Source organism: Ambystoma mexicanum, chromosome 6p, assembly GCF_040938575.1.
Source record: "Ambystoma mexicanum isolate Mex_15411 chromosome 6p, UKY_AmexF1_1, whole genome shotgun sequence".
Taxonomy (NCBI): domain Eukaryota; kingdom Metazoa; phylum Chordata; class Amphibia; order Caudata; family Ambystomatidae; genus Ambystoma; species Ambystoma mexicanum.
In genome coordinates, this window is record NC_090935.1 from 380653604 (window position 1) to 380672849 (window position 19246).

The 19246-nt window shown below is 44.8% G+C and overlaps 1 protein-coding gene across 2 annotated transcripts in view; it reads left to right on the top strand.

Annotated features, from left to right (window-relative positions):
* Positions 1-1111: 1111 nt before the first annotated feature.
* EGFLAM (EGF like, fibronectin type III and laminin G domains) overlaps positions 1112-19246 on the top strand; it is a 674079-nt gene continuing 655944 nt past the window's right edge. The window contains exon 1 of one of the 2 annotated variants that reach the window (XM_069627154.1): positions 1112-1834. In XM_069627154.1, coding sequence (XP_069483255.1) covers positions 1735-1834 — 100 coding nt within the window. In that variant the 5' untranslated portion in view covers positions 1112-1734. The remainder of the gene's footprint in view (positions 1835-19246) is intronic. The other variant, XM_069627153.1, reaches the window with a different exon arrangement.

The following is a 19246-nucleotide window of genomic DNA, read 5'->3' on the forward strand; positions in this document are numbered from 1 at the left end:
TACTTGAACTTCACCCAGGGTTTCCTCATCCGTGCGCGCAACCATATGCCCGTGAGATAGCTCAGCGGGTTGTCGTCTTCTGCTGCGATCCACGTGCAGCTTGCTCGCTTTCATGTGCCGCCTTTCTTGTTCTGGCCCGAACAGTTCATGCTTGGACTTATCTGGTCAGATTGCGCCCATGCCGTGGCCGTCGGAATTCACGCTGTGTTTTGGATCATTCTTACCTGTCGCGCACAGGCGTATGGGCTCTTTCTGTCTCATGAAAGCATAGCACAGTTTTCTGTCTGGCATGAAGATGTCCCCAGTATGCACACGAGTTCACATTGATTCAGACTGTCATATGCATCCTGGGTCCAGCAAACGAGAACCATCCATTAGGAAAAATGATGGCACTGCTGCAAGCGGCGCCACGAAGCTGTTCGCATTAGAAAGGGAGCGCTATGCACGCGCCGCAGCATGTGAGTTTGAAACCCCGTAGGCCACAGTGCCGCAGCCCGGGCGAAGGAGTTATATTTAAACTAATGATTGACGAGCAAGCAGAGATTTGTGATGTGGCTGTGGGGGTCGTGACACAACAGCGAGTGCTTAGACTGCAGGATCAGCGGTGAGCATCCTACGCACGCCCCAGCGCGTGCTGGAAAGCCTGGGCCACTTCTAGTGCAGGGGGGGGGGGGGAGCTGTGTGAGGCAGCGGCTGGTGTCTGTTCACGTGCAGGACGGTGGTGTCTTTCCTGGTGATGAGAAGAACCCAGGAAAGGGTGTGTGATGCCCCCTCTGGGGCAGGATGAAAGGCAAGCTCTGAAGAAAGAGGGAGGGGTCCCCACACGCCATCGTGTGTGAGGTGAAACCAGGGAGCGTGGGTTCTTTAATGGGCGTGAATATTGCGCGGGTCGATGAAGTGGCTTGCACTGCTGTGTGTAAAAGAACGCGGTGCAGGGGGCTGCTTCCCTCTTCTAGGCGCTGTACATGACAGGTGTTAGTCGAGCGCAATGTAACGGTTCTTGTGAGCTGGAGTCTAGCGTTAGAGCTGCCGAGCAACAGCGATGGCCCATACACAGAGGCTAATGCACACAGCAGGGACGGTGCTGACGTCTTGCTCGGGGTGACCGCGGCGCGGTGGTAGTGAGGGGTCACACACAGCGGGCACGGCATGCTGCCTTTGCTAGGGCCGCGGGCTGCTACTGGCGCGGCTCCCTGCTGGCAGCTAAATCCCCCCACGCTGCGATATTAGCCTGAGTGGCCGGAGCCGTGTCAGTCCCCCGCCTGAGGGGATTACTGTACTTACTCTGCTTTATCAGCTTAGCCGACCTGCTGTCCTGGGAGCCCCGCGCCTGGAAACACAACTTCCACACATTTGTAAAACTCGCAGCTAGCTTTTGGCCGGCTCTCGCTCGTGTAGGGGGTTGGGGAGACGCCTCCCGGGGAAGGAAGCGGGTGTCCTCCATCGGACTTGTAAACAGTTGTGGCCCCGACTGTTTGAATTACAGGGGCTGCCGACTGTCTCCTGCGGTGGTCGGTGTCAGCGCCCCCGTTTGCGCGCTTCCTGCCTCAGCCTGTCCCCCTGCCCCTCCTCCTCGCCTGACAGAGCCCTCCCGGCTGCTGCTGCTTCCAGACCTGCCTCCCCCGCTCCTCGAGGCTCAGGCGCCGCTTCATGTCCCGCGCGGACCTCATCCTAAGGCTGCTCCCTTGAACGGACGCACCTTTTTGGAGGAGTTTGACACTATTGTCGGGAAAGATGGCCACGCCCGGGAGATGTTCGCGCTTGACTCTGTGTTTTCTTTCTCTGTTATTTGGGACCACTCTGTGCTCCAAGAAGATGACCCCGAGAAGGCAAGGTAAAGTCACAAGTTGCTCCTGCCTCATCCTTTTATCCATCTGTTGTTAAGTGTAGGCGCAGCAGTGACGCGTGTGTCTGCATATGTGAATGTCTTTGAGCAGCCTGCGGTAGAAATTGCACTTTGCATTATTCTCTTTGGTGCATGCTGGGGCCATTGGCGGCACTCATGCCGACTTTAGCTTCCAGAGCTCTTGTCACGGGATGTACAACTGGGGAACCGATTTCTGGCACAGTACCCCGTCCTTTGTCTGCGGCGCCTTGGCTCTGCCCTCTCATTTCATCCAAGTCTTTTCTCGTGGCATTTCCTGTCCTTAACAGCCTCCAGAGCTGCAGATGCTTGCCCTGCCCCGTGCCCCCCTCCATGTGGTCGCTTTGTGGCCGCTGGCGTGTTCACCCCTGCGGGCAGTGCCAGTGTGCTGTACCCTAACCACAGACTTGCACATTGCACCCCGAGTAGACACTGCTCCTCAGATATCCCTAAATGAACTGAGTTTCACTCTTGGTATTGGAAAACGCAAGCGTTTCAGCATTGCTGTGTTTAAAAAGCAAATGACGGCCAGCTTAGAGTTCAGCTCCAGCAGAGTCACTAAACAGAGCTGTTGTTTTTGTTTCTACTTTAGGCTCTGCTCTGAATCCGCTGGAGAACGGCCAGATAGTAGGTTTTTTGTGTTGCTCTGTCTTCCTGTGAGTCGTGCCATGTACATGGACACAATGCGGAGCGCGCATTAACCATCTAATAATACCTCAATCACAGCATTGGAAAACAACGCCCTGTTTCTTGCAATGGCGAGATGCCCGACACAACCACAAAGCACCCAGGGGCATCCCAAGTGGTGGCACGTCGGGTTTCAGTCCAGTAGTTTGTCCATTCCAGTCAAAGCTAACTAGGACTGCTGTATTTAACGGCCTGGCATTGGCAAGGGGGCACGGGACTGCGTGGCATCGTTCGTGAACACTACAACTCATTAGTCTGGTGCTTGCAGTCCATGTGTACAATTTCAAATGAACTAAGACTACAACCCCCAGAACGCATTGTTTTTTTTTAAATATATATAGATATATAAAGGCGTGTACAGATCTCACCTAGTCCTGATCACACAGAGCTCTACGGTCACTTTAGTCACTGTTGCAGTTCGTGAAGTTTGTTTAATCATGTAAGTAATACACACAAAACAATGAACTGGGTTGCCCAGCCCTTTAAGATGACTAGCAATACCCTGTAGATGGATGGGGATGCAGATTTTATTCATACATCAATAATCAAGAGGACTCAGGTAATTTGGCAAAAAGGAAGCCCATTTTAATATCAAGTATCTAAAACAGGGAGTACAACAAACAACAGCATTCGCTCGATCCTCTTACTCAACTTATCTTTAGTAAAAACTGAGGTTTTATCACGCGAAATCGTCACCTGTGACGTACTGACCTGCGTCATTACCAACGTCATCCTACGTGGCAAACTACAAAACCTATTGGAGGGAGTGATAGGCTCTAAGTGAATATCTAAGTATAAGTTCCATATCAGTATAGAACTGTGAAGGAGAGTGAAAGGGCACTTAACATCAGGTGGGGCAACTAAGCCCTCCCCTCAAAATGGTCACTATGAACGTCACTAAATACGCAACATTTCATTGGCTACACAAACTATATGACCCTTAATTACACGGTCCTCTACAATTGGTTGGCTTCTGACCCCGTCAGTACTTTTCCACCTACGTCTAGCAGCATGCAGCCTGAACATCCAGGTGCTGGTGGGCTCGTCTTAACACTAGCTTCCCACCAATTAATGTATCAATCCATCATTCCCTCAATGGTCCAGTGTCAATTAGGGCTTTGAAGTTTGGCCTTGAGTTTGTACTGTGCTCTGAGAAATTTAAGGAGTGCAGGCACATCCTGCCCTTGTGCATAGGTGTGAACACCTCGATCGGCCAACTTCCTTCTTCCACGTGACTGGACACCATGAAATCAAGCCTTTTAGTATACTTAATATAATTTTCTCATAGTCCTCTGACGCCTTTTGCTTTGCTCAAGCCTTCCGAACAGGAGTCTCTGTTCTTTCACACGATTTGTACCAAATGTCAGCCAATTCCAGTTCTGATAAGACTTTGGCTTCTTGGCTCATCCAACTCCTTCTGCTGAGATTCATTTGTAAAATCAATTTGCTTTTTAACTGCGACACACTGAAATGAGGCCTTCTTGTTAAAGTTCAGCACTGCTTATAATGCGTAATGGAAACATCCATCGTTTACACGTCCATATGCATATATATATATATATATATATATATTGGCGTTTGCCACAATTCATTTACTATAAAGCTTGAAGCTAGCTTTTAAGATTACTTTGCTGCTTGCGTTTCTGTTGCATCTGTACACGTTTAAACTAGCTTAATATCTTCATCTGTTTCTGTGGCATAAACTTCTTCACCTTGATCCCCAGATGTCACTTATCCTTGGTACTTTTTTGATGCCTTATAGAATATCTGCATTTTCTGGTCTCTGCATCTCTTCTGTGTGCGTCATCTCAGTTCAGTTGTATCATCACCATTCACCTTTGCCATTCATCTTCTCTGCTTCTTCAGGAATCTCATTTAAATGGCAATCATATTGTTTTATATGCAGGTACGGTTTTCTCAATGGGTACCTTGCCTTCCAGATCTTCTTACATATAGGTACTCTCACTGGTACTGCACAGAGTTCACACTCTGCTCTTTGTCTGTTCAACTGTACTCTGGTTTCTAACATACAGGTAATAGAGGCGGGGCAGTTGGAGTAGGGGCTCCTCCTCTACACTCGCCCCTCTGGGTGATTCATCAACCACTTTCTTATCATCCTTCACATCTAGACATCCTCTTCTGAAAAAGAGCTTTTTAGGGACCCATCTCTATATGACTCCCTTCAGGCATCCTGCCGATTTCACATGCTCATCCTTGTTCCATGTCATGAGCATGCACTGTCCACTTGGACTGCAATAGACCCATCTTCCCACATATTTCTTATGGTTATTTGGGTACAGGAACTTTGTTCCCTCAGGTGCATGGATACTGGCCTTCACAAAGTCCCTGATCGCTTCATCTGTCAGGTCTTTGGGCTTCCATCCTGGTTCAACATCAATCATAATCTTCATCCCTATGGCTTTATTTGCTGTCTTCTTGCACTGTGAGATTATTATCTTAATCACAGAAAATCCAAGCAATATCAACACGATCATGGCTCCAAGGAACTTGAACATATCTTCCATCCATTGTGGAACCCAAAAGAAGAGTGATCCAAGCCAGCTGTCATCAGCAATGTTTTCTACTTCATCTATCATCTGGCCATGGAGTTTCATCAGCATGTCTATGGCCTCTGTCAAGGTTCCATTCTCTTCATCATGAGAAGGTATGAATGTGCAACATGATTCTCCAATTTTTGCACAAACACCTCCATCCATAGCTGTGATCATGTCCAAGACATATCTGTTCTGGAGAGTCATCAGTCTTATGGCTCTCATCTCCTCTCTGATTGCATTGAATCCCTTTATAGTAGAATTAATTGTCTGCAGTAATTCCCATCTGGTTATCTGAATCCACTTGGCATTTGCTCCAACCTTGATTCTTGGCATGAAGATCACTGTTAACACTGAAGAAGTCTGGCTGAACAGTATGTGTTCATACGCGATAGCGTCAAAAGATTCTATTGATTTGGCTGAAAAGTAGTTCTCTCTCTTCATCCTCTTTATCAGCTCCACAGATCTCTTCTTCTTCAGATGAGCATGTGCTTTTGGAAAACTGCCGAGATTCAGATCACTCTTTGGAATCACTAATGCTGGAACATGAACATTAACCAATGTGCATATTCCTCCCCAGTCTTTAGGTAGCCTTATGTATGCCTTGGATCCACAAGCCCAATAATGATCCATGATTACTGCTGTTCCATGCATCATTCCCAATGTATCAAAGATACAATCGCATTTCTGATTTTCTCCAATTTTTCTTGTACCATTACTTCTAAAGCACAGCTTTGAGTTTTCCAAAGGCACTATCTATAAGGGTCCTCCTCTGTCTTTGACCCATTTCAGTAGTTTATAAAGTCTTGGCCATAATAGTTTACACCGTTCCTGTGCATTCAAAATAGTTGATTCAGGAAGATTAGTTACCATCCAGGCTCTGAAGATCACCACTCCTTTTTCCCATCCCTCTGGGATCTGCATTTAATCTCTGTTCTTCCAAATTTGAATATCGTCTGCAGCTTTTCCGGTGGTCTTTAGTTTTTTTTAAATTCATTATTAACTTCCGGTGTGCTTCTTTTAGGTCTCATTATTTTCATCTGAGCTTCCATAATCATATCATGAGTGTACCAATATAGCTTCTTCTGATTTAATTATTCACAGGAACATCTATCTGTGGACGGGCTACACCTTCATGTGCTCCTTGAGTTGGAGAAAGTTCAGAACGTCTCATCTGCTCAGCAGCCTATTTCGGCATGAAAATGTCTTGCATAATCTCCATCTGGGACCTTCTTTTTGAAACTGCTTTTGGGTCTATTGTCACTGGATCAGGTATATTTGCATGTGTTACTTGTGTAGGCCCACCCTTTAACAACCCCTTGTCATGCCTGTCTTGCAAAGCCTGTCTCTGATGTACAAAAATAAGTTCTGAGACACTCTTTGCTTGTGAACGCAATGACATCCATCTCAAGCTCATGCTGTTTGCGACCTTTCTTTGGAACAGGAATGGCTACATAGGCTCTAGGCTGCATAGTAGTTGCCACACGTACATTTTCCTTCTGCTCAGGAACATGCACAGGAGTTTGAGCTCCATTTGCACCAATATAGAACGCTGTTCGTACAGTCAATGAAAGCAGTATGATTATGAATACAATGTAAGTGTAAACAACACAGTGATAAGTTAACCTACAACATTTAATTCTTGGACAATGCGAGCGTCTCTCTTCATGCAGTAATATTATGTTGTTACTTAGATTCCCCATCTTGATTACCTAAGGAAGGAAAAACTCAAGCTTTAATACATCAGCATTGTGAACTGCTTCTGGAAGCTGCTGTCTTGATTCAGTAACTCATTCTTGAGTTACCGGATGACAAAAACAACTTCCTCTATATCTCTGGAATCAGTCTTTCACCAGCCGTACTGTAGATGCCTCTTTAGTATGAAGAAAAACAACCTCACTAAATCTAAACAAGCTCAATGACATAGATTATCTCCCAATCTATGCCTCGAATCTGCTTCAGTCCAGATGACATGTCGAATTTCTTTCAGCATTAATCAAAAGTCTTTTTTCATCAGCAACCTTTCAATCTGTCCCTCGAAGGAAAGTTTCTGCAGCGACCTGTGATTTCGCACAGAATAAATGCTCACTTGGATAATAATGCCTTCCAAGATCACATTCAGGTTTGCAGTGTTTCTCGGATCCCTTAGAAAGGTGATCACATCAGTGTGCCTTCCAACAAGATGCGGGTACTCTCAATCAGACAAAAAAACACCACACTGACTAGTCTATGAGCTGCATCAGTTGATAGGGGCATTTGTACTCTCCTTGCTGTACTCAGGTAGTTGCAAGAATTGATCAATGATGACTATGAGCAATCTTCGTATAATTGGGCCATTCTTAGGATCTCGCTAGAAAGCTGGTATGCGAGTAGTACTCCTCACCAACGAAGGGAAAGAGCGCCACACCAACTCGAAATAAGTAAGAACGTGGCTAGAAAGGTCATCACTGGGTGACACCATAGGTAGATCCAAACAAGAAATCAGTGTCAAACGAATCTAGGTACTGTTGTCCAATTGCTGTATCCACAATCAGAATCTGGCATAATCCTATTCTTACCAAGGCTTAAGCATGACTCAGTCCAAAGTCACTAAGCTACTGTGGCTTCACGAATACAGATTTTCCCTTAACCCTGCAACTGATATGCACAGAGTGTTCAAATTTACTTTCCTTCACTCATTTATAAATGGCTTAAAAGGAGTGTCCTGAACCAAACCACGGTCCAATGAATTCTTTGTCTTTCTACTTGTCAGCTTCTGCGTCCTTCTTCCTCGTCATCAATCTTGTCTGCATGTGCTGTGGATCTTCTCCGATTCTTGTACGTTTCTGAGATTGGTCTGTTGAAGCATCTCCTTCTGTGTTCTGTACTGCCCTACAACTGTGTCGCTGCAGCTGTCCTGAAAGGACAGAAATACTGGAAGTCATACAGTTCAAATAATCATGCAATTCCATTTCTAACAGTTCTGCAGTTGACTGAGCATAACATCTAACATTGGATGAAGGCATTAGGGGTGTTCTCAATTGCCCCCCAATCACTATTTCGTGGGGCATGAGATGGTGGTCAGAACCCGGTTGGTCCTTAAACCATATCATGCCAGTGGTAGGCAATGCAACCACCCTTTCTTCAAGGTAAGCTTCAACTTGGCTATTCTTTTTTAGCAGGCCATTGAGCCTCTCACAGATGCCATTTCCTTGCAGTGATAAGCCGAAGAAAACTTCTGCTTTATACCAAGCAACAAGCTGATCTGTTCAAAATGTCTAATTTACAAAATGTGGGCCATTAGCTGATCTCATAACTTCACATACTCCGCATCTAGGAAATACTTCCCGCACTAGAAATTTTGCTGCACAAGTGGAATCTGGGTGTGTACATGGAACTGCCTCTATCCATCTCGAGAAAGGACACACCACTACGATCAAGTATCTATATAAATTACATACTTGTATCATGTCGACATAGTCGATATGCAAGTGATGAAAAGGGCCATTAGGCCCCTAACAGTGCACAGTTTATGCCCAGCCATGAATTTTTGACATACAATACAGTTTTCTTCAAAGAATGCAACATGTTCTGCTAAATTTGGCACAAACCATTCCTCAGCAATAGTTGCAGTGAGTTTCTACCTAGTTCTATGCGCAGGGTAGTGTAGCTGTTCCAGCGCCACCCTTAATAAGGCTATAGGCATCACAGGTTTACCAGTGCTGTCCTGTCACCACAATGCTTCAGAGGGGTTTAAAGAACACCCTCTTCACATCCACAAATTCTTTTCCCCCGGGAGGTGCTTCCCCCTGAACCTCTATTAACTGTGTTTTTGACAAGGGGTTGTATCCTTCAGATAAAGTCATCATAACAATCATTTTTTCATTCACATTAGGCATTTCAACATTCATCATCTCTTTATCTGTAATTGCTACGCATTTGACCTCAGTGCCTGCTGCTTACTTTCGACGTAAAATAAAATCTGCCCCTTTAGTGTGGCCTGCGCATTTAATGACTGCTATGCCTACTGGGAGTTGTAGTGCCTGGATGATCCTATCCAATAGGACGGCGTGCTGCACTGGCATGCCGTCCGCTCGGAGGTAGCCCCCCCTTTCCAATGTGCTAACCCTGTGTGCACTGTTGACGACACATAGGTGGAGTTGCTGTACACTTTTACTTCCTGGTCTACGTGGTTCTCGATCGCGAGTATTAAAGCCAATAATTCTGCTGCCTTTGCTGAATAATGAGACTGCAATCGAGTACTGATAAGCACCCAAAATTCCCCATTTGCTGTGTGCTTTACCACAGCGGCACCTGTATACCTCTGTCCATCATTCTGATCGATCCTTGAAGAACCGTCAATAAAAACAATCTCTCTTCCTGCTAATGCATTCTCTTTTATTCTAGAAAGTTCATCATAAAACTCATCATAGTTTGCACAATCGTGTACAGGTTCTCCTTCTGTCACTGGCTCAGCTACAAATATGTCAGGAATCACTATTTTACATCAAACTATTTTGATCTCTGGGTTTGATATGACTACCTCATAGGCAGAAGCCCTTTGAGAAGTCAACGTGCCTTTTGGTTTTTCTAAAATGGCAAATAGTGCGTGCTCAACAAATAACATCATGTAGCATCCCATCACTATGCTTGCAGCTTTCTCTATGGCGAACGCAGTGGCTGCTAAACTTTGTTTGCATAGAAAATGACCTCTCATCACTTGGTCTAAGATTCCACTGTAATATGCAAGGGGCTTGTACCCCAAAGAGGTTCTCTGCATGAGCACTGCTGTCATAACAGTGCCATCTGTATGCGAAAACACAAAGAATTCCTCAGCATAATTAGGAATCCCTAAAACTGGAGCCGTGCAAATTGCTTTTTTCAATTCATCAAACCCTACTTCTATCTCCTCAGTCTACACAATTTCTTCCTCGTTGCCTGTGCTTTCTTTAGAGCCTGCAATAAAGGCCTAATATATCAACCGTATTCAAAGCCCCTGCTCTGACATAATTACACAATCCCAAACATCTCTGCATGTGTTTTATCGTGTGTGGCTTGGCAGTTTTCAAAATAGCCTCAGCTTTCTCAGGAGTAACTTTCTTTCCTTTATGACAAATCAATTCTCCAATATACAACACTTCTTGTTGACAATATTGTAACTTTTCTTTGTCATCTTTATATCCTTTGTCAGCGAGTATAATCATCAGCTGGACAGAATCACGTATGTGCTCTTCCTCTGAGGTGTGGCAAACTAAGATGTCGTCTACATATTGCAACACAACACTTTCTAAAGCAATATTGCTTAAGTCCATCTGAAGGACTCTATTGAAAATCGATGGAGACTCACAATACCCCTGTGGTAAACAAGTGCTTTTCAGCCGTGTTTGTCTGAACGTAAACAATGTCATATCCTGCGAGTCTTTGTGCAATGGGTTTGTGAAAAACGCATTTTTCAAGTCAATCACCGTGAAATATATTGCCTCAACAGGTATATTACATAGGATCGTAGACGGGTTGGGAACATAGGATATTGTCGCGCTCGAGGTAAAATCGCTCCTGGTTTCAATTTAATCTTCACTTCTCCAACCCCCTTTAGTAGGCCTACGTCATAGCCAGTGGTCCATAATGAAACTGGCACGTTTGCCATGTCATCATTAAAATACTCGGGACGTTTTGGTTTTATCATCATTTTCTGAGGAACTTCTCTTTTAATTACTCTTACCCAGTAAGTGATGCACATCTCAAATATTATTTCATCATCAGATGTATGATCTCCAAACAGATCTTCATTAGTGACGTCAGTCCACCTGAAACCTTCCCTGATGGCGATTACTGTGCGCCATTGTTTTCCTTCATCATTGTGTCCATCAAGCAAAACTATTTCCCCTTGCATAGAAAAAACTTGTTCCTTTTCTTCGAGCATAGGTATTCTTGGTCTAAACAAAAATTCATCTGGAGTTCTCATTGTTCTGCCTGCTAGGCCTGGTAGCCATGACAAGAGAATGCATACTCCATACTGGAAAACCTATGGTTCTAATGGAATTGCTCTGATAGCTAGTTGTACTGCGAAAGCCATAATCATTTCACACACGCTTAAGTAATGCATTCCTGGTGTTGAACACACTATACCTTCATCAGTGAACGAGATTGTCATATTCAACGTAGTCATTAAAGTTACTCCAAATATATTGACAGGTGTTTGCCTCAAATATAGCAGTTGCACCTTCATGCCACATTCCCCTATAGAAACTGGTAATTCTTCAGTGAAAGGAACTCTGCTTTTAGCTCCTGTGAACCCCTGAGTATTCATGGCATTGCCAGACATTGAAAACATTCCCTCTCGTACACATGAGCGCATTGCAACCGTGTCTACTAAAAACAAAAAAACGTTTTCCTCCTATACTGACATCCACCCTTGGTTCTTCATGAGGGTTTGGCGTCATGGATAGTATGGAACACATCAGGTCTCCCAGTTAGCTGTCCTATTGCGGATACAGCCTCATCCCATTACTTGTGAAAGGATTCCCTCCATTGGCAGTGACATCCTCTATCCCAGGAGTCATTAACTGACCTGTGTTTGTATTTTGCTGAAGCTGCATAGGCGATTGCTGGAACTGTCCTTGCTTTATTTATCTTCGTCCATTTGCTCTCTTGATTGGCTCATTTGCCTGAACTTCTTTAAATATGGGGTAATGAACCCTACCCCTCTGTATGCAGATGAAGCTATATTACTGCAACAGACCACAATGGGACTTGCTAATAGTCTTAATTATGCATCAGATTATTTCAAAGACAATGGTCTGACACTAAACTTGAAGAAAACTAAGATCATTGTTTTTGGGTCGAAAAAAGTAAACACCTATAACTGGTGCATTGATAAGGTGAAGTTAATTTGTGACTGGCTCATACTGCTATTTGGAAGTTACATTCCCAAGCAGTTGTCTGTGTTCTGCCCATTTAGCATCAGCAGAAAATCACTTAAGGACAAGTCTGTGAGGGATTAGGAGATTGTACCACGAATTTGGGGGTTTTCCATTCAATAAGTGTAATCAGGTGTTGGAAGCCAAGATTTATTCCGCCATATTGTATGGCAGCGGGATCTGGGGAAGTGTGGGTTGCTCCTCTTGTGACCGTACATTATATATCTGTTTGAGGAAGCTGCTGGGCATGCTGTCCTGCACCCCGGGACTTCCGTGGCGCTGGAGGCCGGGGTCTCAAATATTGAAGTTCAAGCAGAATGCAGGTTTCTAGAGTATTTTCGCAATCTTCATGCTGCTTCATCAGTAGTCCCCAACATCGCAAATGTGAGGGAAGAATTAGCAAAGGCGGGAATTTATGGTGCCTACCCCTAGTATAAGAGGTGTTCAATTTTGTGCAAAAAATGGGATATCGTCTTGGAAGAATTAAGAGGAGGCCAGATCACAAAACAATATTTGACTATGAAAGCCTGATGGGGGGAATCTGATCTGGCGTTAAACAGCATGGCAAATCTAGTCTTTCTTGGACACCTGAAGAGGGCTCATCGCATTTATTACGAGAATTTTTTGCTCAGTGTCATTCGCTTCCTGGTGCAAAGACGCCTCATTGGGATGATGCGTCTTAATGTTCTGTCACTGAGGGCTCGGATAACATGGATATTCATTACAAAGCTCTTTACTTGTGGAAGTGGGGCGGATGAGGATCTAACTGTTTTATTTGTATGCCAAAAGTTTGTAGATCTCAGACATGTATGGCTAAGGAGCCATTTTAGGGCTAATAATATTAGGCATGCGATTGATGCCATGAATTTTGTACGGTTTTGTGTCGATGGCTGTTTCATTAACAATTTATATAAGTATATCACTGAGGTTTTTAAACGCATGGAAAGAAAATGTTAAGCTTTATCGAATCGTGTACATTTTAACAGCTTAGTTTCTGTATTATGAACTGTCGTTTTCACTTGATGCCGACGATGATTCTCTTTTAAACCATTTTTTAACTGTTTTGTCTCCTATTTTGATGTAAATGGTGAAAACCGAATAAAGTACTTATCTATCTCTTTAAATATGCTGACAATGCTCAGATATTGTTTGAGATTATGGCCAACATATATTACTAACAACGCTAAGGTTCTCATGCTTGCACTTGACAACTGGATGGGTTGTAATTTTCTCAAACTCATTCCCAGTAAGCGCGCATTACTCATGAAGGGCAAAATGCTTCTTAATCCAATCCTCCTCTGGACCATTTATATGGACCCTGGTCCAGCCCTTTCTACTATGGTAAGAAACCTGTAAGTACTGTTTGATAATGAGCTCTCTTTTACCCCACACATTTCCCATGTGGCCAAACTTGGATTTTTCCGCAGAGCCATGCTGAAGACACTCTTTCCGGACCTAGCTCCGGATCATCAGACAGAGGCTAATCTAGCCTTGGACTATGCAGTCAGGATATATCTAGCTCTACATAAATATTAGACTCAGAAAATACAGTGTCCAGAATGTGATGACTCAAGCTCCATCTGGAAACTTATGGCAAGAACATATCTTGTTACTCCTGCAAGCCCCACACTGGATGCCAGGAGAAAAGAGTATTCAGTTTACAACCTTTGTCGAGCACACCATTGTTGCTTGATTAGGGTCTGGCCTTCTTCTCCAGCTAACTGACTAGATATAGCTCAGCTTGATGTCTTGGGTCAGCATCCCAAAAACTATTTTTGATTCCCTCTATCAATAAAGTCAGAGCTGGCAGATATTCTTTCTTCTTCCTTACTGGCACCGTGTGGAACCTCCATGCGTTTCATCTTTGGGACACTGAACACCTTTTACAGTATCAAAGCCTTCTAAAAACGTCATTGTTTTAACTTTCCTCTGCCGTTAGTTAATGTTGCATAGCTTTTAGCGACAAGATGTCACCCATGGCGAATGTGAGCGTTATAAATACCAATGGCTTAACATAGTAAAGCTCTCAAGTGGTCTGATCGAAAGACTTGATTATCAACATTGCGTTTGGTAGGATGTTTTATTCAGGCGACATTGATTTCAGGGGAACTTTCCACGCACCCAGGGGTAGACTGCCCTATAGGCTCTGGAGATTTCCCGGTAGGACTCTGAACTCCGGGCCACTTTTCTGTAGTATTTTCACATTTTCTCATAGGAAAAGGGTTGGGCTTGCTGAAAATGTGTAATTTGAGGCCACTTTGAAAATGATTTCAGGGCCTCTTTTGGTTCCCAATCCGCCCCTGCACGCCCCTAACCAGACACTCATAATTTTCCTTTTTTTAATAACATTATTTTTATGAATCTGGTACTCCCTATTTAACAGTATGCAATCCTTACAGTCGCCCTCCCTTTTCGCTACAAGAAATACAAAGGGTGGTACAGAAGGTCTGTTTATTAACAAACATGGAAATAATGTAATCAATGTAAAGATAAATAAATCATACATCCATGAAATTCTAATGTCAGATCATAGTCACCTCAGTTTTCAAAGCTATTGTTATAGAGAGGTTTGTAACGCACACATCACTACTTATATGTTGTGTTTGCCCCGGGCACACATGCACCATTAACTAAAAAGGCAAGAGGGTCCAGGATAAAACAGTCATTTGTTAAAAAAACAAATTAATTCAAAACATCCCTTCCTATCCACTTATCTCTACTTCCCCTTTATTGCAAATAAATACCACCCCCTTACTCAATAGGGATGTCAGAATTTCAACAGCATTCTCAAACTCAGTTTCAACCAACTACTGGACCTTCATGTATTTAAAATGCTTGTAGAAAATAAAATGTATGTTCAAGATGTATGTAGGCTAGCTTCCCTTCAGTGATATTTTTAATTAATTACCATGTACACGCGTACCTTTCTCACCTTCAACTGAAACTTAAAAAGCGGGAAAATGGTTAGCGAATAATCACCCTCTCCCTTTTGTCTTGAGAAACTCAGCATTAATGACAGTATTCTGCTTGTTGGTGCAACCAGGAAGTGGCTTCCATTACTTTATTTGTCCAGGTATGCACACAGTGAGATGTCCTATGCTCTTCTGTGCTTGTACATTGCACAGAATAGGAGTCAAGGGATCTGACTGTATACACTATAGGATATATTTAATGAAATCTAAAATTCCAGAAGCAAATACCCATATGAATTATTTCCTTATTTCCCAGGATGTGCAGTTAATTTATATACCACCGCCAGTGGCGTAACACAAAATGTGGGAGCCCCCCTGCGAGCCATGCTGAGGGGGCCCCCCCCAACTCGGCAACAAATCACTGATCGCGCCTCTCTCTGGGCCGGCATAGATTACCACGCTTGCGCAATACACACAAACGTGCTGCTGAAGGGATATGCCGCACACTGCACTAGGAGAAAGATATAAATATGTGTTTAATATAATATACAGCGCACTTCCTGAGAAAAATTGTCTAAAAGCCAGAGTGTTTGCAATTGTTTTGTAGGGTTACACCAATCCAATAGATGCAAGTCACCAACAGTGCACAGGAACATTAATGCTTTGTTATTAAAAATGCCATGCCACAATGAAAACATGTCCAACTGGCTGCACTATGTAGACCAGTGTAGACACATAATAACATTACAGTAAAGCATGCCAGGCCATATTTAGACATACCTAGACTGGTTGCACCAAAATGCCAATCGAAGCAATTACACTCATCAAGAAGAGAACACACATTCAAGCCTGTGGCCTCTAACAACGCTGCCAAACTCTTTAAAATCTGCAAGAAAATTGTCAATCCTGTTGCAGTCTTTACTTCTCCCGTTCCCTCCCAGGCCCTTTGTATGGCTATGTCATCTCACTTCTCTGCTAAAACTCAGAATATCCTGTCCTCCATCTTCCCTTCCTCTCCCTCTCTTGGACCCCCTTAGGCCATCTCTACCTCTCTTCCTCCTTTCTCTTTCTCTCTGACAGCACCTGACAAGGTTTCTAGACAAGTCTGACCTATGAAAGTGTCATCCAAACAGGTGCTCCCCTGCTCCCCCAGAACCATCAACGACCATATTGACACCGTCACTCCAGCCTTGTCCGATTTCTGAAATCACTCTTTCGCCACTGAAATGTACCCCTCTCCCCTTAAGCACTCCGTTATGCACCCACTCCTCAAAAAAGCCGCCTGCCGATCCTGCCTGCCCGGCAAACTATCACCCAATCTCCATCACCACTTTCCTGGGCAAACTGTTGGAAAAGCTGGCCATCTCCCAGCTTACTCTCCACACAGAATCTGGCGATTGTCTCCATGACCTTCAGTCTGGCTTCAGAGCTGCCAGAGTCACGGAAACTGCTCTCCTGAACACCTGTGAAGATCTGCTCTCTAAACTTGATTCCAGCATTCCTTCTGTCCTCATCCTCCTTGATCTTTCCTCTGCTTTCGACACGGTCAACCACGCCATCCTGATCAAACCTGATCAATCGACTCCATGAGAACCTGGGCATCACGGATCAGGCCCTTGAGTGGCTGACCTCCTTCCTCTTGGACAGACCCTCCCAGGTCCAACTTGGTCCCTTTCGCTCTGTTCCATCCTCTCAGCATGGTTTTTCAACCTCTACTTGGCCCCTTTTGCCCCCCTGATCTCTACCTTCTGAACTAACTTACAGTGTTATGCGGATGACACTCCGCTATCCTTCAGGCTCCCCTCAGGCTCCTCTCCTCTCTCGCTCATTCATGACTGTATATCCGCAATTCAGGATTGGTGTGCCTCCAACGATCTCTGCCTTAATGTCAGTAAGATGGAGATCCTTCTCATTTGGACTCCTGCCCCTGCTTTCCCTCTCTCACTCTGGCCGCCCGCTTTGGGCCCTCTTCCTTCACCCTCCTGTGAGGCAAACAACCTTGGTGTCCTATTTGACTCCACTCTCTCTTTCTCTCCTCACATCTCGGATGTCGCCAAGAAGTCCCACTACCAGCTGCTCCTCCTCAAAGGGACTCTTCCCTTTCTCACTTTCCCCCAGAAGCTCACTGTCTCCAGAGCAATGGTTCTCACTAGGCTGGACTACTGCAACAGCCTTTTTCTCAATCTGCCTTCTTCTACTCTCCACCCTCTGCAACTAATCCAGAACAGGACTGCAAGACTTATCCTTGGCCTCAAGCCCAGGGATCATATCTCTCCAGCCCTGAAATCTCTCCACTGGCTCCCACTTGCTGCAAGGATCAAGTTCAAGACCCTTTGTATTGTCCACAAGGCTTTTTAGGCCTGGGACCCGCACTACATCCAACGCTCTCCAAAATATCTTCCTTCTCGAGCCCTTCACTCAGCTACCTACAACTCTCTAAGGGTTTGATGCTTCTCCAGGCAGAGAGTGGTGGGTAGATCTCTCTCCTCTGCAGGTGCCTCCCTCTGGAATAGCATCCCTGCCCCTCTCAAACTTGAGCCGGACCAACTGAAGGTCCGGAAGCAGCTCAAATCTTTCCTCTTCTCCTCTGCTTTCTCTCTCTCTCTCTCTCTCTCTCTCTCTCTCTCCCCTGCTGGCCTACCTGACCTACCCGCCTGCTTACCGACTGGTTGCTTGGCTACCCTCAAAGTCTCACTGAGTCCAGACTCTTTCTTGATCAGTCACCCTTGCACTGCTTCTGTGCCTACCACGCACTTAGGGGCTGTAACTGTAACCCTACAGTCCCTTGTTCTCCTTGCACTACCCAGAGCCGCGCTGCCCTGGCTGCACTTACTCAGAGCATTGCTGCCCTGTTTTTCCCACCCCTCTCCCTTGCACTTCCCCCCCTCCCTCTCCCTTTGCACTTCTTATTTTCGCACTTGCATGATTTGAATGACACAAGGCCTAGTAAGATTGTTTGTCTTGTCCTCCCTCTATCTTCCCTCCCTTGTCTTGTCGCGCCTAGAAACACTTCTGTACAGGCGCTTTATAAATGAAATATATCATATCATTTGATCACAGATGTCCAGAAAAATATACAATGCTGCAGTAAGAAACGGCTAGACTGGTAGCACCTAAATGGCAGTCTAGCCAGGTAATTCACTTAGCAGGACTGCTTTATCAGAAATGCCCAGTTTAAAAAAAAGTCATACCAAACTGAGGAATGACTAGACTGGCTGCACCAAAATACCTCTCTAGCCACTAATACCACACATCATGCCTGCTTAGCCTGGACATGGACAGCCATTATGATTTGTTGCACAATCCTGCCCCCCCCACACAACCCTACCCCAACCTCCAAAATCAGCTCCTGGGCCCAGAATCACCTTCACGTCCCTCTTCCTTGTCCCAGAGCTTACATTTGAGGCTCTTTGCCTCATAGGTAAATACTGGGATGAGGAAGAGTGGGACAAGGAGTAATGAAGATTACGCGTAGCTAAATTGGGCATTACCTCCATGTACCTCTACCTCATCCCAGTACTTTTGTATGAGGCAGAGGGCCTTATACACAAGGGCTAGGAGTAATGAGTAATCAAGGCATTACACACAAGTATTAGTGCAACACCATTGAGATGACTGGGATTCAGCACGCCCCCCCCCTGAAATTTTGGGCTATGTTGACTCGACCTGACTGACCTTCAAGCAGTTGCCAGACAGAACCCCACCCCCGCTCCAGTACTATCTGAAATGTCGTCAGGCCTAGTATGATAGTCTCTTGTTTTGTTCCTCCCCTACCTTTCTGCACCCCTCACCTCTTGTTTTTCTTCGGCTCTACCAGAAATGTTGTCAGGCCTAGTACGGTAGTCGCCTGTTTGTTTCCATTTCCTTCCCACTCTCCCCCTCCCTTCCTTATCTATGTCTTAGCTCTTGCACTATCTGAAATGTTGTCAGGCTGAGTATGATAGTTAATTTCACATCCTTACTGTTCATGGCCTGTAAGAATGTCATTGTATTTTCCCTTGTTCCCTCCCTTGCCTTGAAGCACTTTGAAACACATTGTGTATAGGCGCTATATAAATAAACTATCATATATCATAAAGGACACAGATGTTAAATGGCACCTGGGTTTCGCTGTTAACAAGAGCCCAGCAATTACTAACATGATACATTTCACTGTTAGTACCTGCATTGAAATGCCACATTTTTTAAGGCAATTGAAATTGTGATGTGGGTTTAATACTTGCATGCCAGGGGAGTGATTGGAAGGGTAGAGAGGGAACAGGATACCACTCATTCTCACAGCAGTCCGTAAGTGGGTGCTTTCAACCTTAAAGGAGAGAGTTAACTGCTTGT